At 41.5% G+C, this 21,590-nt stretch overlaps 1 protein-coding gene across 1 annotated transcript in view; it reads left to right on the top strand.

The window, feature by feature from the left end:
- Positions 1–21,590, top strand: part of MYRFL (myelin regulatory factor like) — a 112,808-nt gene that overhangs the window by 8,170 nt on the left and 83,048 nt on the right. Inside the window, exon 2 of the mRNA XM_036251526.1 lies at positions 16,394–16,484. Coding sequence (XP_036107419.1) covers positions 16,394–16,484 — 91 coding nt within the window. The remainder of the gene's footprint in view (positions 1–16,393; positions 16,485–21,590) is intronic.

The raw sequence follows: 21,590 nt of genomic DNA, 5'->3' as shown, positions 1-21,590 counted from the left end.
ATCTTCACCCGAGGACATTTTTCCATTTTTTGTTCAGATAAAGTGGGAGGGAGAGAGAGAGAGAAACATTGACGTGAAAGGGACACATCGAGTTGCTGGCACCCGCACAACCCAACCAGGGCCGGGGACAAACTGCAATCAAGATACGTGCCCTTAGCAGGAACCGAACCCGGGTCTCTCTGAACCGCAGGCTGATGCTCTAACCGCTGAGTCAAACCGGCCAGGGCTAACTCTGTTTCTTATTAGCAGGAAAGGAATAAGGAATGGAGGTGGTGCGGTGGTAGGTAGGACACACAGCAAGGATGCTAATTAAGGATGGAGGAATTCAAAACCCAAGTCCATAGCTGAGAGGTTCAGGTTGTAACTCAAACCGGGTTATGAGCTGAGAATCAGAATCAATACTTGGGAGTCACTAGAAGACGTTAGGAGTGAAACAGAGTGGAAGCTCTCGTCCGGAGCAAAAGCACAGGTTCCGGCACCAGGACAACAGTCAAGGTTGCAGGAGTGATAGTGGAGATGGTCTGATAACAGTGTCTTTCTCAGATAGGCCACTCACATCAGCTCTGGAAACGAGGGCCATTACAAATCACACCCTTAACCCCGAGCTCCTGACTCCAGCCTGCAGGGTGGTGATGGCTGGCGTCGTGCAGGAGCATGGCTTTGTTAGAGCCCTGAGTGGCGCAGGGCAGAGTCTACAGAGGGCATTTAGGCAGCTGGGTTTGCTCGGAAGTGCAGTAGAAAATATTAACTCTCAACAGTAGTTAGAGCACAGGTTACCCTGGGTTCAAATCCCACCTCTACTGAGGATTTAAGGTGCTGCTTTGTTAAATGATTAGCCTCTCTGAGACGGTTTCCTGTCCATCAAATGAAGAAGGTAAACTTAATAGGAGAGGTGTGAGAATTAAGTAAGATGATGTATGTGAAGTACTTTGCGTAGTGCCTGACATAAAATTGTTGCCCAGTGAAGTAGTATTGTCAGAATTCTATAATTAAGAAAAATGTTTATTCTTTTAAAGGAGCTCCCTGAATCAGCCATCAGTAAGAAAACCACTATCATTTAATGATCTCTTGACATGATGTAGTACGTTGTACTAAGACCTTTAGCTCTATTCATTCTTAATTTGCACAACAAAAGGAACAGGCAGAGAATGTTATCACCATTTTAGAGATGAGGAAACAAACTCAGAGAAGGTTTGTAGCTTGCTCGAGGTAACACAGCTATTGTGCTTCAGAGCTCAGAGTTGGAGTAAAGTCTCTCTCTGGAGGCCTGTGCTCCTAGCCCATGTGGTGTCTTCTAAACAGGTTGCCAGGGAACATCTGTAGAGGTAATTGTGGAACTTAGGGTTCCTGTTAAAATAACCAGGGCTTTGTGTATGTGTGTGTGTGACAGTTTGCATGTAATTCCATTCTGTGGATGAAACTATTCTGCACTACTAGCAGTCGGTACCATCTGGTATTTTTTGGCAAAGCCCAGCTCTATCACCATAAGATGAGGTGTGAGTGGTAAAATGACAATGGTTTATGTTCACTGAGTAGGCAGCTGCAGAAACTCAAAAGATAAGGCTACTAATAAGAATGCAAAATTTTAAGAACACCAATGCTGGCCTATAGTACTGCTTGGTGCATAACAAAAATCTATAGAGGGAATCGAGACAGCTGGGTTTGCTTGGAAGTGCAGTAGAAAACAACTCTGTCTTGTCCTTTTTTGGTAACCAGACTCAGGACAAAAAATCCAGCAATATGGTACCGATATTTGATTAGCAATAGAAGAAACAATTTTCATGGAAAGTAATGTTTTAAGGAGAACATCATATGCCTTGATAGCTGGGAATAGTGTCACTTCCATAGGATCAAACTGATCAATATCCTCAAATATTAGGAGCTGAGAAATATGCTTCCCAGGAATCTGTGGTGTGTGTGATGGCCTTGGCCTTGGTTCAGGCAGTCGTGGGTTTGAATCCTGATTTCTCTGTTTCTTCATTTACAAAAGTTTCAGTTTTCTCAATCTGTAAAATAGGGGTAGTGATACCTACCTCTTAACCCTTGTGAGGATTAATGCAAAAGACAGAAATGATGAAGTAAATGATAGTTATTGATCTTTATTACAACATTTGCAACTGTGAAGGAACCAAGTTGCTTGCTTTATTTATTCAGAAACAAGAATGAGTACAAGATATACATATATATATATATATATCTCCACACATTTCTTTCTCAAAGAAGCACTCCTGTCTCCAGGGAGTTATTACAACTTTTACATGTTCACATTAATTCCAGAGCCTTTATAATCATAAAATCCATTTATAGCCTTTAGTTGCCAAGCAACAAAGGACAAAGTACTGAGCATTTCCTTTTATTGCAAAAGGTTCAGCATTTCCATGTTGGTCCTGAAATCAACATTTTTCAAAAAAGACAGAACCGTGAAACTTAAGACCATGTTTCCAAGGGTTAGTGACATTTCTTGTTTGGGGACAGAATCAAAGCCGAAAGGTGTACATGTATTATTATTGTCCTGTTCAAACAGTATTTGTGCTCATGTCATAGTAAGAAGTTCTGGAGCTGGGAGCTGCCAGTTCAGTTTAAGGAGAGAACTTGCTTCATTTTACTTGTGTTCTGTGGTTGTGGTGCTGCCGCTGTAAGAGAACTAGTCCTTTGATCTGCTAACGGTCTTTTGGGAAAAGCTGAGGTGATGTAAAATACATTTAAAAAATGTTATGTGAGGACCTTCGTAACCAGTGACCTGACACAGGTCATTCAACCGCGCGCTGGCAGGGTTTGGGGAACTGGCGTTGTGACATATAACTAAACGAAATCCTCCCCCTCTTTGAAAGGTAGGTTGACATAGAACGTCCAGCCAAACCTATGAAGAATCTTTATGAGCTTATTTGAACCAAACTACCAATGTACACCAGGAGCAAGATCTCAAAAGCTCAGGAGAGGAACAGTTTTGCAGCTTCTTTTATGCATTGAAATGAAGGAGGAAGCATAGGAAAATAACATGAAGGAGGGAGAAAGCAAAGCAGGATTGGATTACAGCATAGCTAACAAAATTATGTGCTTTCTTGTGGGTGGTTATGGCTTATTTCAAAGGTGTGTTAACCTAGATGCACAGAAACAATGGACAGGGCTTGTTTAAAGCAAAAATAAGCCCTTTAATAAAGAAGTTGTATGCCTGGGGCGTGACTATCCACCATGACCTGCCCAGTTAAGACCTTATGATTGGATCACCTGTGGAGTTACTTTCCATAAAAACCCTTTTTTCCTTCACGGGTATCAAAGCTTTTAATAATTTCTGTTATTTTTGACCATAGATAATCAGTAAGTAAAGGCTAAAAAGAAAAAAAAATTAAAAGAATATATTACTATTTAACATCCTATAAAGTACTCCAATACAACTTATATTTTTAAAGGCTCTTAAAAAGCCCAGGCCAATTTGGCTCAGTTGGTTGGAACATCATCCCATGCACCAAAAGGTGGTTGGTTTGATTCCTGGTCAGGGCAGATGCCCAGGTTGCAGGTTTGATTCCCAGTAGGGGTGCATATAAGAGGCAACTTATCAATGTTTCTCTCTCACATTGATCTCTCTCTCTCTCTCTCTCTCTCTCTCTCTCTCTCTCCCCCTTCCTCTCTCTCCAAAATAAATTTAAAATGTTTTTAAAATTTGATTTAAAAAAAGCTCTTAATATAATAGCTATTTCTCTATTCATGTGTATTAAAACAGTGCAAAAGCAGATTATCTTTTTAAGAAATGTTTAATCAGTTTTATTCCAGAGAGCCAAAAACTAAAATCAATCCAAATTTTTATTAACAGGAGAATGAATAAATTATGTATATTCATACAATGAAATACTCAGTAATAAAAAATAAACTACTGATTGGTAACATAACACTATGGATGAATTTTGAAAATTTAATGTTTACAATTTTACAAAAGAGTGTATTGAAATATACTAAAGAGTATCTAATTACAATTCTATTTATAATTGGGTTTAAGAACAGGTAAAACCAAGCTATGATGACAGAAATCAGAACAGTAGTTTTGGGGACAGATTTCTAGAAGAGGTCACGAGGCACCTTTCTGAGGTCATGGACATCTTGATGGGAATTTTACTCCCCTTGTCCTCATATGCATTCTTCGTGTGCGGTGGGTTCTGTAGACGCAAAGAGTGAAGACAATGGTTCATTTTCTTTCCGTGTTGTGTTAGGGAAGCTTGTTGCTCTGAAACAAATCTAAGTCACATAAGATGTTTTATATGCAGGAAGAGGCAGAAAGGAGACCCACAAATGATTTCTTATACATTCTACAAGGTAGCAGCTCATCAGGGCTCTTCTGCTGAGAGTCCATATCCTTTGGGACAATTTTTGTCTGTGAATATGAAAGAGTAATATCTAGCTGTTAGCACGACTAGGCTAATTCCAATTGATCAGAAGAGAGGCACTTTTTAATCACTTATTCACACATCTCAAGAAATGTGCCTAAAGCATTTGGAGAAACTACAATATCCTCTTTTTATCTTCATGAATCTAAGACAAAAATAAAATTCTCTCCCCTCCCCTCCCCCTGGGAGAAGCAGGCTTCTGCGTGAAAACGTGAATGGTCCTCTGACGTGGTGAGGACCACGGGAACTATGCTCAGGACGTGGTCCTCCCTCCCTTTGCCGGCTGTTTATGGAAATGTTGTAAAGAAAACACAGATTCATACACAGCCACCAGTTTTCACATGCTCTTATTTTGTCTTCCAAGTTTCCCCCTCGCCTTCCATTTGTATTATGCTTGTTTACAGAGTTTGCAATTTTACAAACTCGTCCATTTCCAGCAGCTCACTGGTCCCTCACAGGACCCCGAGAAGAAGGCAGTTTACAGGTGGAAGAAGCGGAGCCTTAAAGAAGTCGCCAGATGTGTCTAAAAGCACAATGGCAGGTGCCAGGGCTGGGGTCAAAACCTTTTTCTTCTCATTCCAGGTCCAACGCTCTGTTCATCCGCATTCACTTTGCCTTCCCAAAGGGAAGAAATGGGCAAAGACATGTATTGGCTGATTGGTGTCCATATTCTAGGGCTAGATGCCAAAAAAAATACTTACATAAACATGGTTGGTCTTTGGGAAAATCTCCTCCCTTCACCCTCTCCCTTGCTTGCCTCTCGTTACAATGGGCTCTCCCACAGACCGGCTGCCGGCTACCCAACCCCACTGCTGTCCAGAGCAGAGCCAGCAAGTCCTTATCTTTTCAGCCTTCACCAAACCCCCTGCTTGGATGAAACCGATCTGCCTGGGTTCAACAATTGATTTATTGTTCTGAGTCCCATGTTTGGGGATTGGAGATGAGGAGCAGAGAAAGAAGAAAAAGGAATGAACATTTATTATGAGCCAAGCACATAGTGTTAAAGGACAAAAAAAAGTCCAATGCCACAGTTAAAGCATGGGAAGGAGGACTTCATGCAAAGAAGAGACCATTGCAATCGGTATAGTGACCACTGTTAGGGAATTTTGCAGTAAGATGGAGAGATTGGGCTCAGCTTTGACTACAGCATAGGCAAGTAGGCATTTTTAGCCAAGGAGCAAGGTAAGGGGGATTCTGGATAAACCGACCTAACAAGATTCTTGCTGAACTCAGACTGGAGTCATCAGATCTCATCTGGGGAATGGGGAGGATGGGAACCTAATTTAGATATTGAGGGTGATCGGAGAGGAGGGGAATGCTGGTTAAATTGATTTATTAGAATTCTTGCAAAAATTAAGAAACGCCAAAAGAAACATGGAAGTAGGCCTCAGTGAAAAATTCAGGGGAGTCGGAGAGCAGTCTGGTCAAGGAGAGAACCTGTCTGTAGCGGACTTACATATGTTATCACTTCTACTGCAAGCAGCGCTCTAAGGTGGTAAAACCCATTTCCTTTTTCAGGATAAGAAAACAGGCCCTGAGAGGTTCCAGAGAACTGGAATTTAATCCAGGGTTGCCTGCCTTGCAGTTTCCCAAGTTCTCATGTTTCTCCGGCCTCTGGAATGCTTTCCTGCCCTTGTTCACCGGGCCAACTGCCGTGCACCCTCCATGTCCAGGCTCTGGCACGTTCCCTTCTCTGTGTCCTCCGTGGCACGCTGCACGTCACCTTTCGAGGCATGTGTGGCCTTTTTCTGAGTGTCTCCCATGGACAGCTGGAAGGAAGGAACTATGTCTCATTCATTCCTGAAGCCTCACGGCTTGGAACCAGCACACAGCAGGCACTCAGAAAAATTCCTCAAATCAATAAACAGAACTTTAAGCCTGGTCTCTTTCCAGGATTCCAGGTCTCCTGGATTTCCCTCCTTTATTTCTTGCATCTAAGAGGACGAGAGTCTTTGTCTCATATTTGGCTGAAGACTCAGCCCTCAGCTGGTGCTCCGCTGGGCTGTGCCCACCCTACCTGCCTGGCTTCACAGGACAGGAAGGCATTGCTGAGGCAGGGTGGCAGCCCTGAAAGCCACAGGGTAGGCAGCTTCTGTGTCACATTTTTCTGAAGTTGTGCCATGCAGGGTCTGCCCATGGGGGCCTGGTGTTCAACATGAATGCTCCCGATGAGCCCAACCACCTGTAAAGCCTGTGGGTGGGCATCCCCGCGTAAGCTGTCCTTTCTTTGGGATGGTCTTCCTTTTTCTCCTCCTTCTTCCTTCTTTCTCCTCCTTTCTAGCCTTTGGCAAAATTAGACTTTCTAATAAACCAAATCAGAACAATAATTCTTCAAAATCTTGGACATAAGATCAATAAGATTCCTTGATGTATTCCTATACAGTAAAAAACATTGTCAGCTTCTGTTTTCCAAATGTATTGTCTATGGTTAACATGCATTTGTGTTTTATTTCTCTTCTGGTGTTTTCATTTTTTTCCTGAGTTTATTAAGGTGTTACTGAGGAGAAAATGGACTTGATGTATTCAGAGAGAGGAAAGTCCCTGAGCCCAGGAAGGGTAGATCGAATGTAATTCATTTAAACCAGTTGTCATAATCTCAATTTCCTCCCCTCTCTTTTCCTTACAATTCAGCAACTGTAACTCTTTGCAGCCCCTTCTAACATCCTTTTATAAAGTAAATTCCTATATTCCCTGAGGTACTTAACAATATTAATGATAATTGGATATCTTTTACATTTTTATTAGGAATGTTATTGTTTTTATTAGTTTTTAAGTGAATGAAACTTTCTTTCATTACTTCACATGATTTCACAGAAAGCAAAGTTGTTCAGTAATACATACGTTATAGTAGAAAACACCTGAGCCCCTACCATGACTATGTTACTGTGACTTGAGCAGGTATTTAAGCTCCCTGAGACTATTTGCTCTTGTGGAAAAAAAAAATGGGGATAATAATAGTTCCTATCTGATAGGATAAAATTGTTGTGAGAAGTGCATGAGAAAATGACTGTAAAATTCTTAGCACAGTGTTGGTGTAATAATTGGCTCAACAAATTTACCAATTATTATTATTATTATTCTCCATTGACCATCCTTCACTTGGCTTGACTGATTCTTTCACACTCTGTTGGACCTCCTCTGGACACCCTACTATTTGTCATCATTGCGCAAGGTATGGAGCCCATGTCACCAAGACTGGACCTGTGCATAGAGGAATAGGGACCTCATCCTACTGCTGTACTCAATGATTTTATTGTTATAGCCCTGCATAAACTTCTTTTCTTCCCAATACTTCCTCATGATCATGCAACCAAAGACCCATGTCTTTATCACCTATTCACTGATAAGCCACGTTTCCATATCTCATACTTGCATAATTTAAAAAGTCAATGCAAAGCTGAATGCTTAACCTACCAAATTTCATCTGGCCAGTCAGCTACCAGTCGAGTCAGCCCAGGTGAGACCTGACTCTCGTGCACTGTGTTATGCCTCGCCCGCCTCCTCAGGCCATCTGCGCTCCTGGCCGGTCTACTTTTCCTCTATCATCCAAATCACAAGTAACGTTATTGAGAAGGATGACAGCAGAGTCATTTTGTACTGAATTTTAGGATTTTCTCCAGGTTAATATTTTGGGGTACAGTTGTTCTCCCAGGTGTCAGTTCACCTAATTCTAATGTAATTTTGTCCACCTTTCTCCATCTTAACAACAAATACAGCCATCCTCGACTGCCTGCCCGCCCCCCAGATGGGACCGGAGGCCCCCCGTTTCCTTTCTGTGCCCTCGCCCACCCGGAGGGTAGGACTGAATGTTGCTCACTGCTGTATCCACAGCGCCTACCACACACACCTTAGCAGATGTTTACTGAAAGTTGAATGAGTGCATTAACACTCCTGTTACGTTTGTAGCTGAAGTAAAGATGTACATTTACATGGACAGTGTCCTAATGGCCAGGCAGGCAGTTGCATAGGAGAGGCTCCTCCGTGTCTTCCGATGATTGTCGAGCCCTGCAGTCCGGTGTTAGTAATCCTCCATAGCACTCTGCATCTGCGAGAGTTACAGAAAACCCATGTGGGTGTTGCCATTCTGTTACACAATGTGCTCGAACTATTTACTCAAGTTAAATAAAGGTTTATTTTCATTTTATCTTTTGATGATCGGGCACATGAATTTCAAGTGATTCATATCACCTTAAAGTCCAGAGACAGTCTTTTCATTTAGTCTCTGTGTCCAACAATGAATCATGCTAACTCCACTTGAAAGAACTGATTAGACTCTGCCTGAGTCAATGCAGGACAAGCTGCACAGGAGGGCCCGGCGACTTCCCGGATTCCAGGCCGTCAGGCGGAGTCTTCTTGAGCGCAGAGCCCTGCTGCTCACGTCTGTTTCCAAGAGAACAGAAACATGATCGACTGGACAGGACCGAGCGGGGGACCCCTCCAGCCCCTTCCCAGGCTCCTCACCCAACTCTCATGTTTCCTATCTCAAGGCACCAGCATGACCCAGCCACCAACACAGGGATGAAGAATAGCTTAGGTCCCTTCCCGTCAGCCAGAGTCCAGGGGGGCTTTCCTCTCCACTACCACCCACATCCAGCGCTGTGCTGGTGAATGTTTAACAACCAACCCTCAGGGGAAAAATCCCCCCATTTGTAGTGTTTGCCAACTTCCATGGTGTAAACCCTCCCAGTATGACTAACGTCAAGCTACTAACACGAAGACACGAAATGTGGAGCTGGGGAGAGACGCGCACGGCTTCGGCGAGCTGGCCTCGCACCCCGCGCGCCCCCTTCCCCGCCCCCGGGGCGCTGGAGCAGTTTCACGCTTTCAAGGCCCCAGGATCCGCGCCTGCTGGTGGCTGCACTTCAAGGGCCCTGCTCCTGGAAGCTTTTCCTGGCACACTTCGGCGCCTGCTGAGTCCTTTAGGTGTTCCACTATGTCCTGCGTACAACCGTTTTCACGGCGAATTGCTGTGGTGCGTTCTCGCTGGTCTGTGAACTGCTTGAGCACAGCGCTGATGGCGATGGTAGTGGTTAACGAGCTGCGGAGTGTGCTAAGCACCTTAGAGGCATTGCTCATTTAATCCTCACAACAACGCTGTGAGGTAGATGCTCTTATTACCTTTGTTTTATAGATAAGGAAACAGACACAGGGAGGCTAGGTAATTTGCTCAAAGTTGCAGCTAGTTCTGATCCCAGGCCTGATTGTAGAACCAGGACCCCGAACGACTAAGGCTCCTCTGAATGCCTAGCACCGGGCCTGGTCCACGGCCGGTGCCCTTTGGTTGTGTGTGGAGCGATTCAATGAGGGAAGGCTAAAAACTGACATGAGAACATACCACAGTGTCCTCGACTAGTCTCTTTGCTCTAGTCTTGCCCAGCTTCACTCCTAACAGCAGCAGAAAGGCCTTCCAACAATATAAACCTGACCCTGGCCAGATAGCTCAGTTGGTTAGAGCATCGTCCTGTTACCAGCGGTTCTCAATCTTCCTAATGCCGTGAACCTTTAATACAGTTCCTCATGTTGTGGTGACCCCCAAACATAAAATTATTTTCGTGGCTACTTTATAACTGTAATTTTGCTACTGTTATGTCTTAGGCGACCCCTGTGAAAGGGTCGTTGGACTCCCAAAGGGGTCGCGACCCACAGATTGAGAACCGCTGCTTACACGAAGGTTGGGGTTTGATCTCCAGTCAGGGCACATAGGAGAAGCAAGCAATGAATGCATAAATGAGTGGAACAACAAATCGATCTCTCTCTTTCTCTAATATATATATCTGATCATGTCACTCCTCTGATGAAAAATTTTCAATGTTTCTGTAAATTTTAAGACACATTCCTTACCTTGATACCTAGGAATCTTCATGATCTATATTGTCTGCCAGCTTCTCTAGCTACAAGTTGCACCATTCACAATCACATTTATTCATGTAAATCTTACTACTCATCCAATACTTTCAATATTTATTGAATAACCACCATGTTCTAGGCCTTTTTCTAGGTGCTTACGACCTGTACAAAAAGAGGCAATTTCTATCCTAGAGAGGCTTAAAGGTCAATCGAGAGATAGACACACACCACATGATTGCTCAGTGGTTGAACTAAAAGTCCACGCAGCTTGCGGGGGGTCCATGCAGGGTGTCAGTCGGCCATGCTCCAGCTCTGGCCGGAGTACTGACACATTCCACAGGAGTCCTGCTGCGACTACTGCAGTTCATTTGCACATGCTCCTTTGTGTTCCTAGAATATTTTATTACCATCCTCTACTTATCCTTAAAAATTCCCCTCACGTGTCACCTGCAGGAAATCCTCAGCCTGCCTAGCCAGCCTAGTTGGTATCCCTGTCTACATCCATCCTGACACTGAACACCCTGTGCTGCCAGCTACTTTCCTTGTCCCTCTCTCGGGACTGTGAGCTCATCCCTGATTTTATTCCTGGACACAGTGGACACCACTAAATACATGTTGAATAAATGAGTAAAACAATCAATGAATGATTGGAAATGTCTCTGGGGAAATGTCATCTAACTCTGAACTGGCTGTGGCTTTAAACACCACATTAGACTCTCCTCTCCGCCACCTCTTCTTCCACCCCTCCTCCTCCTTCTTTGGAACATCCGTTAACATTTCTGCCCCAGTTGCTCATGAACACTGGCATAGCAGAGGGAAACGACCTTTATGTTTAAATCCAAAGGGCAACCATGAGGATCACCCTCATGGTTGTTTTTTAGAACCTTTCAAAAGCCTAGCCCTGGCCGGTTTGGCTCAGCGGTTAGAGCGTCGGCCTGCGGTCCAGAGAGACCGGGGATCGGTTCCTGCTAAGGGCACGTACTTCGGCTGCTGTTTGTCCCCGGCCCTGGTTGGTCGTGCGGGTGGCAGCCACTTGATGTGTCCCTTCACGTCGATGTTTCTCTCTCTCTCTCCCTTCCTTTCTCTCTCCCTCCCACTCTATCTGTACAAAAAATGGAAAGGTATCCTCGGGTGAGGATTAAAAACAACAACAACAACAACAAAAGCCTAGAGTTGTATCAGCCCAGCTGGTGTGGCTCAGTGGTTGAGCATCGACCCACGCACCAAGAGGTTGCTGGTTCAATTCCCGGTCAGGGCACATGCCCAGGTTGTGGGCCGGATCCCCAGTGGGGGGCATGCAGGAGGCGGTCAATCGATGTTCTCTCTCATCAATACTTCTATCTCTCTCTCTCTCCTTCTCCCTTCCTCTCGCTCTAAAATCAATAAAGAAAAAAAATGAAAAAAACAAAACAAAAAACCTAGAGTTGTATCAGACACATGTTGTCAACTTGCCTGTTGTCTGAATATTCAGGGCGGTGTTGCTGTGGGACAAAGAGTGTAAGAACAGATGAAGGAGGAAGCGAGGGTGAGGACGGTGATGGGGAAGGCAGGCTGTTCGATGGAAACAAGAAGGGTCTTCACATAGAACTGGTGGGAGTGGCTGGGCAGGCGGGTGTGGGGAGGCAGGGGCTAATGAAAGACTGTGCCACCCTACTCAGCCCTTCTGAGAGGCACGCGTGTGTCTATTAGTAGGTCCTCTGAATGCGGCTTGGATTTGTCCGTGGCACTTCCTGGTGGATAGATTCTCATAACCGTGGGCTTTTTTCATGTCTGTCCAAGGCCAAGGGCAGCAGGGCGGGTTACCCTCCTGCAGCTGTCACTGTGTCTGCAAGGGGAGGCAGAGACCTAGGGTGAAGAAGGGCTTCGCTCTTCGAGAACAATAAGGGGCAGTTCTCTGTGCTCCCGGGAGGCCCTCGGTGAGCAGGGCAGTGACAGCCCTTCCCAGGCACAAAGATAAATGGAGAAAAGGGAACAATTTGAAACAGAGCCTCCCCAGCAGGGGTGGGGTGCCCAACGACGCCCCCTTTGCAGGTTTGGGTGTTATAAACTCGTGTTTAAGACATTTAGAGCAAAAGTGATTATTTTTAAAAGCATGAGATTTATTTTAAGAGCCATTAGAGAGTGGCTCTGTGTGTGTAAAGGCCTCCTGGAAACAATTTTATCTGACACTATGGATTTATCTTGTTGAGTAATTTCCTTTGGGTCTGGAAGGCACAGATGTGATGTTGGAGTCCTGAAAAGGCTGGCTACTGCGGGGATCATCTTTCCTTGTTCATTAAGGGGTCAGACAAGCCACATGGGGCAGGTCCCGGGAGGTGCGGGTCAGCTCCTATTTCTGCCTGGGGGTGGGGTTGGGGTAAGGTGGTGATGTAAATCAAGAGACACGTTGGTCAGGTCTTAGCATCTATGGGCCACCTCCTATTTGTTCCTGGAAAAGTGTGTGTGTGTGTGTGTGTGTGTGTGTGTGTGTGTGTGTGTTGGGGAAGGGTGCTATATCAAGCAGATGGGACACCAGCAGGGATTTCAGTGGGAAACTAAACAGATTCTTCCCTCCATCTGTTTCTCTTAGCAATCAGCTTGACCAAAGCCCAGTGAAGTGCTAGAAGCCAGGTGCTTCTCTGCAGTTGGTTGGCATTGTTGGGGGAGGGGTGGTGGTAAGAGCAGGCTCAGGAATAAAGGCAGGCCTGGCTGGCTTCCCTGTGTATCATTTACTAGCTGAGCGACCCTGGCAAGTAACCTTCTCTGTAAACTGGGGATAATATTATTGTCCACCTCCTAGGGCTGCGATGAGGATTAATAAGGAAACGCAGGTGAGTAATTATCCTTTCGCTTGGCTCCGAGTAAGAACTCATAACTACCTCTGAATGTCCCTGGGCAACTGTGATTGCTCTGGCCGCGCTGGACTGATTTGCTTCTCAAACGTGCAGAGCACAGTTCAGCCCCCAGGCTTTTGCCATCCCCTCCGCCTGGCATGCTCTGCCCTTCATACTGACATGGCTGGCTGCTTTCTGAGCACGACCTCCACATCAAACCGACTCTTCTCCCACACCCTATCATACCACTTCATTTTCTTTTCATCCCTGTCCAAAAATACCCTGTTTATGTATTGTTGCTCATAGCCATGGATATCCTCCCCAGCCCTCACTGTTGCTACCTCTCCTTCCCTTAGAATTAACCCCCACCCCACCCCAGGAGAGCTTGTCCTTTATTTTTCTCTCTGTTGTATCCTCAAAGTCTTGTATAGTGCTTGGCACAGGGTAGGCGCCTAAGAGATGTTGGTTGAATCAATGAAAGAATGGATGAGTCTTTCCTGCTCATCTCCATCCTCTCCTTTCTTCAGACTAGTTTAAGACTAAACTCCATTATGAGGCCATTTCTGACCATCTCAGCTTTTAGGAATATCTTCTATTTTCCTTTTAGTTTATGCCACTGAATGGAGTTAGTGATTGATCTCTCTTCTCTTCTTCCTTCCCTTCCTTCTACCTGTCTCTGGTACCAATAGAATTTTCCCCTTTGGGAGGTGCTCGGGATTTTTTAAATTTTATTTTAATGACTTTGGATGAGATAGCAAGCCAAAAGCTAAACATAAGTGGCCCTCATATAACTATTCTATGAACTGAGAGTACAGGTAACTTATCCCTGGGAACACAAGGCACTGGATTGCACGAGGGATTTTGGTGTGGGGGATAAAGAATTGAAATATTACATATTTAAATTGCAGCCTGGCCGGGGGACTCAGTGGTTGAACATCGACCCATGCACCAAGAGATCGCCGGTTCGATTCCTGGTCAGGGCACATGCCCAAGTTGTGGGCCTGATCCCCAGTGGGGGGCATGCAGGAGGCGGTCAATTGATGTTATCTTTAATTGATGTTTCTGTCTCTCCCTCTCCCTTCCTTTCTCTCTGAAAATCAATAAAGAAAAAATTTTAATAAATAAATAAATAAGTAAGTAAGTAAATAAATAAATAAATAAATTGCACCTGGACCCCCCTCAAGTTAATGATTGGTGAATATGAGTGAAGGGTATAAGTCCTCTTGTGATGTCTCTTTTTAAAATAAAATGTAAAAATCCACCCCATCCAAATGTATAAGGTGAAATTTATCAATCTCTTTATAGTTTTTTCATGCCATGCTTGGGAAAGTCTTCTTTATCTCAAGGTCATAAAAATATTCACTCATGTTTTCTTTCTATGGTTTCCTTTATTTATGTTGAAATATTTGATCTATCTGAAATTTTGGTGTTGAACAAGGAAAATAATCCAGGTTTTTTTTTTTCTTTCCCAAATGTCTGACCAGTTTTCTGCACAACTTTAATTGAGTAATAAATCTCTTCTACTGGTATAAAAGGATATGTTTATCATGTGCTAAAGGTCCTTATATATTCCATATATATATGTCATATTTCTTGATATGCCTTGGACTTGTGGGTGTTCCTTTGATGTGCCCATTTGTGTGTTTCTTGGTACTTGTTTACCCTCAGTCCCCCCTTCCACATTTTTTTTGGTGATTTCTGGATATTCATTTTTCCATAAGAATTTCAGAGCACTTTAACTTGGAGATTATTTGATTTTAGGTAACATAATAACCAATTCAAAATAGTTTATGGGGTATATAAAGAGTTTGTCATGTAATTAAAGCAAAAGTGAAACAATTAGACTCAGTAAGGATTAAAAATCAAAAAGGGTCTGGGTACACGTGGCAGAAATATTTAGACTATCACTCTAGTCCTGTCTTAGCTGTTACATGACTTAATCCCAACCACAAGCTTTAAAGTCTATTAGTTCAAATTCTTGGGAGAAAGAACTGAATTGGCCACTGGCCAACCAACGGATTGGTTCTCCCCGATTCAGGTGCCTATCGAGGTGTGTGTTACAAATATAAGGGGAAATTCTCAGAAAATGAACATACGGGTTTGGTAAAAATCCTAAATACAGTAAAAATTTTGCAATATTGTCTAAAGACAATAGAGGTCTTTCAATTTGTTCCAATTTCTTATGACCCTTCGTATAGTTTTCTTAAGCTTCAAAAAAAAAAAAAAAAGTCCCAAAATATATGTTTAGATATTTTATGTTTTTTATTTGAATGGAATTTTTTAAAATTATATTTATTGAAATAGTTGTCTGGGAATTTTTTGTATATAAGAAAGTAATTAGTTTTTATATTTAATTCTATCCAACCACTCAAATTCTCTGATTATTTCTAATTGTCAGTTGTTTCTCTTAAGTTTGCTTGGCATAGAGTCATGTTATCTGCAAATAAAGATTGTTTTGTCTTCTTTATAATGCATACTTATATTTTATATTTTTTCAAAATCCTAAAATTCTAACATTTTTATTATAAACAGAAAAAGCCCAGTAAGTTTATTTTTATTTATTTAAACCAAGAAAAAGGACAGAAATATTGTGTCACATTTTAGGACGTCTAACAAAATGTGAAGCAAGATACTGAACTTCTTGTTGATCTTTTTTAAATTTTTTATCCTCACCCAAGGACATTTTTTTTTTTTTGCATTTATATTCAGATAGAGTGGGAGGGAGAGAGGGAAGAAGAGAGAAAGAGAAACATTGATGTGAGAGAGAGACACATCAACTGGTTGCCACCCACAAGACCCCAACCGGGGCCAGGGACAAACTGCAACCGTGGTACATGCCCTTAGTGGGAACCGAACCTGGGACACTCTGGTCTGTGGGCCGATGCTCTAACCATTGAGCTAAACTGGCCAGGGTTTCTTGATCTTAAGTGGAAAAATCTGTCCAACCATTCATACATTCATCCATCCATCCATCCAATAAAAATGTTTATTGCTGCCTTTTTTATACTGTAGATTCTTGCAGCTACAATAAGAAAGACACGGTCCTTACCATTAAAGACTTTGGATAAAGAAACAAACATAAAAGCAAACAATTTAGCAGCGTATAAGGCAAAGCACACAGTATTACGGGAAGCACATAAAAGGAACACTGAAACCAGCCTTGGACAGCCAGGGAAGGCTGCTGGAGGAAGGTGACATTTAAAGAGATTTCGGAAGAATATACTGGAACGGAAAACAAGTGTGTTATACCATTTAGTCACTTTAAAATTCTTGAGTGCAAGCGTGCCAATGTTTTTAGCCGTTAGTCATTGTGAAATCTTCATGAATCTCAAAATTTTCAATTTGCCTTTGCAGCTCAGGGAGCCAATGACACTCTGGGAAACTTGGCCCTGGATACGAGTCTGCTGGAGGAATTCTTGGGCAATGACTTCGACTTGGGGGCCTTGTAAGTAAAGAGAGCACTGTTCTCCGTTTGATGTTTTAAAAATTATAAAATAATTAAACGATCTGTGAAGTGTTCCCTCCACTTATATTTTCTAGAAGAGCTTAGGTAGCGATGGTATTATTTCTTCTATAAATCTTTGGTAGATTTCACCAGTGAAGCCAGCTAAGCCCGGAGTTTTCTTTAGAGGAAGGTCATCCACTTCCAATTTAATATCTTTAACAGATACGGGGCTCTTCAGGTTTTCTATGGGTAGTTATCAGCTTAGGCAGTTTATGTCTTTCAGTAAATGTATCCATTTCATCTAAGTTGTCAAATTCAGTGGCCTAAAGTTGTTCATTATATTTACTTGTTACACTTTTAATGTTGGTAAAATCCATAGTGATGATCCTTTTTTTTTTTTTAAACCTCACCTGAGGACATTTTTCTATTTTTTGTTCAGGTAGAGTGGGAGGAAGAGAGAGGAAGAGAGAGAGAGAGAGAGAGAGAGAGAGAGACATCAACATGAAAGGGACACATCGAGTGGCTGCCACCCGCACGACCAACCAGGGCCGGGGACAAACTGCAACCGAGGTACGTGCCCTCAGCGGGAACCGAACCCGGATCTCTCTGGACCACAGGCCGACGCTCTAACCGCTGAACCAAACCGGCAAGGGCAGTGATGATCCTTTTGATAGCAGTAGTTTGTATTTTTTTTTTTCTTGATTGATCTGGCAAGAGTTTTACCAGTCTTAACCTTTCAAAGAACCAGCTTTTGGTTAACTTTATAGTCTTAATTATTTTTGTTTGTTTGTTTTTCATTTATTTCTGTTCTTATTTTCTGATATTAATATAGCAACTCCAACTTTTTAATTTTTAATTTATATACAGTACAATTCAATTATTGTATATTGTTTTGACAAATTGATAGTGGTATAATTACTGCCATGATCAGCACACACAGTATCCTCACCTGAAACATTTCCCTTGTGCTTCCCCTTTGTGGTCAACCCCCCACCCTCCCACTCTGATTCCCTAGTGACCTCTGATCTGTACTCTGTCCCTATAGTCTGGGTTTTTTTGAATTGTCACATAAATGAAACCATATTGTATGTAACATTTTGAGTGTGGCTTCTTACACTAAGCATACGTCTTTGATCAATAATTTATTTCTTGTTATTGCTGAGAAAGACTTTGTTGTGTGGTTATAACACAGGTTATTTATCCAGTCACCCATTCAAGGACATTTGGATAATTTCCAGTTTTAGGCAATTATAAAGAGTTTCTATAAATATTCATGCACAGGTTTTGTGTGATCAAGAGTTTTAATTTCACTAGAGTAACACTTAGGATAAAGACTGCTGAGTCATATTGTAAGTGTAAACTTAACTTTATAAAAATTGCCAAATTTTCCAGGGTGCCCATCCATTTTGCATTACGACTAGCAATGTCTGAAACATCCAATTGCTTCTCTTTATCACCAGTTCTTGGTATCATCATGTTTTACAGTTTTTACGTAGCCATTCTAATATGTTTATGGTGGTATCTCATTGTGTTTTAATTTGTGTTTTCCTAATGACTAATGATGTTGAATGTCATTTCTTGTACTTGTTTGCTATTCAAAAAACATTTTCTGCCCTGGCCGGTTTGGCTCAGCGGTTGGAGCGTCGGCCTGCGGTACAGAGACACCCGGGTTCGGTTCCCGCTAAGGGCACGTACCTCGGTTGCAGTTTGTCCCCGGCCCTGGTTGGTCGTGAGGGTGGCAGCCACTCGATGTGTCCCTTCACATCGATGTTTCTCTCTCTCTCTCTCTTCCTCTCTCCCTCCCGCTCTATCTGAACAAAAAATGGAAAAATGTCCTCGGGTGAGGATAAAACAAACAAACAAACAACAAAAAAAAAACATTTTCTTTGGTGAAATATCTCTTCAAATCTTGTGCCCCCTTTTTTTTTTTTTAAATCCTCACTCGAGGATATTTTTTCCATTTGTCTTTGTGGAAGGGAGGAAGGGGGTGGGAGAGAGAAAGAAACATTAATGTGAGAGAGACACATTGATTAGTTGCATCCCACACAACTCCAGGGCCAGGTACAAACCTAAACCGAGATACGTGCCGTTGGCCGGAATCAAACCCAAGACTCTTTGGTCCACAGGCTGATGCTCTAACCACTGAGCGAAACCGGCCAGGGCTATCATAATTCTTAAAATCATATAGTGTAAGTCCTTCAAATTGGTCTTCTTTTTCTTAAAAATTTTTTTAAATTTTAAAAAAATATGATTTTATTAATTTTTAGATTGAGAGTAAGGGAGAGAGATTAATAGAAACATCAATGTGAGCGTGAAGCATCAATCAGCTGCCTTCTGCACACCTCCTGCTGGGGATCGAGCCTGAAACCCAGACATGTGCCCTGATTGGGAATTGAACTGGGACCTCTCCGTCCATGTGATGATGCTCAATGCACTGAGCCACACCAGCTGGGCTTGGTCTTCTGTTTCAAAATAGTTTTGGATATCTAGTTCTGCTGATTTCCCACATAAATATTAGAATCGGCTTGTTGATATCTGTATAATTCTGCTGAGATTTTGATTAGGATTATATGAAGTCTAGTGATCCATTGGAGGAAAACTGACATCTTAGCAAAATTGAGTTTACAATCCCTGAACATGGTATATCTCTACATTTATTTAGGCCTTCTTTGATTTCTTTCATCAGTGTTTTATAGTTTTCAGTATACAAATCCTGCACATATTTTTTTTAAATTTATACCTATATATTTCACATTTTTCTTTAAACTATTGTAATACTTTCCCCCCCAAAATTTTAGGGAATTCCAATTATTCATGACCAATATATAGAAATTTTATTGATTTTTACATATTGGGCTTAGGTCCTGCAATCTTACTGAAGATGTTTATTAGCCTTAAGAGCTTTTTTGTAGATTTCTTTCCACTTTCCATGTTGACAATCATGACATCTGAAAATTGGAGCAGTTTGTTTATGTCTTTTCTTCCAAACTGTATACCTTTTGGTATTTTTTTTTTCTTGCCTTATTGAACTGAGTCGGACTTTGGGTATAATGGTGAATAGGAAAGTAGTGAGATCAGACATTCTTGCCTTGTCCTTGATGTTAGAGGGCAAGCATCCAGTTTTCTCATTATTAGCTATGATGTTAGATGTAAGTTTTTTGCCATGCCCTTTATTAACTTAAAGATATTTTCTTCCACTCCTAGTTTGCTGAGAATTGTTATCATGAATGGATGTTGAATTTTGTCAGATATTATTTCTGTATATATTATGATAATATAGTTTTTTCTCTTGTCTGTTACTATGGTGAATTACTTGGATAATTTTTGAATATTGAACCAGACTTGTATTCCTGGGACAAACCTAAGTTAGTTGTGATATATTAGCTTTTTATATGTTGCTGCATTCAATTTGCTAAAATTATGTTGAAGATTTTGCATCTATGTTCATGAGAATATTACTTTGCAATATTCTTTTCTTATATGACATTTTTCTGGCTTTAAGATCAGGATAAATATAGGCTCTTAAAATTAGTTTGAAAATGTTCCCTCTGCTTAAATTCTTTGGGTGAGATTGTGTGGCGTTGGATTTATTTCTTACTTAAAATTTTGATGGAATTAAACAGTGAAATGATCTGTGTCTGTAGTTTGCTTTGTTGGGAGATCTTAACTACACATTAAATTTATCCAATATATTCATGTTATCTCTTTCTCCTTAAGTGAGTTTTGATAGCATGTTTCCCCCCAACCCTCCATCCCAGGAACCAGTCTATTTCAAATTTATGGGCATAGAGTTGTTCATAGTATTTCTTACTAGCTTTTTGTAGACTCTGGGGAGTTTATAATGATAGTTCCTCTGCTGTTACTCATATAGGCAATTTGTTTCCTTTCTCTCTCTCTCTTTTGATCAATCTCACTAGATATTTATCAATTTTATTGATCTTTTCAAATAAGCAGCTTTTGGTTTCATTGATTTTCTTCATTTTGCTTGTTTTCAATTTCACTGATTTTTATTATGTTCGTCTACTGCTTGCTTTGGGTTTAGTTTGCTCTTTGTTTTCTAGTTTCTTAAGGTGGAAGCTTGATTTGAGGCCATTTTTTTGTTTCCTAATTTAAATATGCAGTGCTATACTTTTCCCTCTCTGTGTGGTTTTAGCTGTCTCCCTCAGTTTTTGATATACTTTATTTTAATTTTCTTTCAGCTCAAGAGATTTTCTAGTTTTCCTTGAGCCATCCTCTTTGACTCATGGATTGCTGGCATTTTGTTGTTTAATTTCCAAATATTTGAGAATTTTTCATATTTTTTTTGTTACTGATACCTAGTTTAATTCCATTATGTATGGAGAATATGCTTTGTATGCTTCTAATTCTTTAAAATTTGTTAAGGTTTACTTTATGACCCAGCATATGATCTGATTTTGATGAACGTCCCATTCATCAAGATAGCGCATTCAGCTATTGGGTAGAGTGTTCTACAAATGCTAATCAGGTCAAATTGGTTGGCATTATTGTTCAGGTCTTCTATATCCTTGCTGATTTTTGCCTACATTTATCTATCACTGTGAGAGGAATGGTAAAGTCTTTAAGAATGATTGTGGATTTAGAAATTTTGGTTCTAAGTTCTTTTTTTCCCTAGAACTTAAAAAATGTTGACCTACTGTTTCTGACAGCCATGATTTCTGATGAGAAACAGTTGAGTCATTGTTCCCTTGTATGTAATATGTCATGTTTCTCCAGCTGCAAGATATTTTCTTTATCTTTGCTTCCCAGCAGTTTTGATTACGATATGGTTGGGTATAGACATGGTTTTCCTGGAGATGACATTGATGGGATTTGCTCAACCTTTTATATCTGTAAATTTATGTTTTCACTACACCTGGGAAGTTTTCAGCTATTATTTCTTCACATTTATTTTTCTGTACCAACATCTTTTTTTCCTCTTCCTAGGACTCCAACAATATAAATGTTAAACCTTCAATACTGTACACAGGTCCCTGAATCTCATTACATTTTTTCAATCTTTTTTCTCTCTGTTTATATTGGATAAATTCTATTGATCTGTCTTCAAGTTTACTGACCCTCCTGTGTCATCTCTATTCTGCTATTAAG

This window comes from Molossus molossus, unplaced genomic scaffold (assembly GCF_014108415.1).
Source record: "Molossus molossus isolate mMolMol1 unplaced genomic scaffold, mMolMol1.p scaffold_m16_p_10, whole genome shotgun sequence".
Taxonomy (NCBI): Eukaryota; Metazoa; Chordata; class Mammalia; order Chiroptera; family Molossidae; genus Molossus; species Molossus molossus.
The sequence above is the reverse complement of the archived record's forward strand: the minus strand, read 5'-3'. Positions and strand labels throughout refer to the sequence as shown.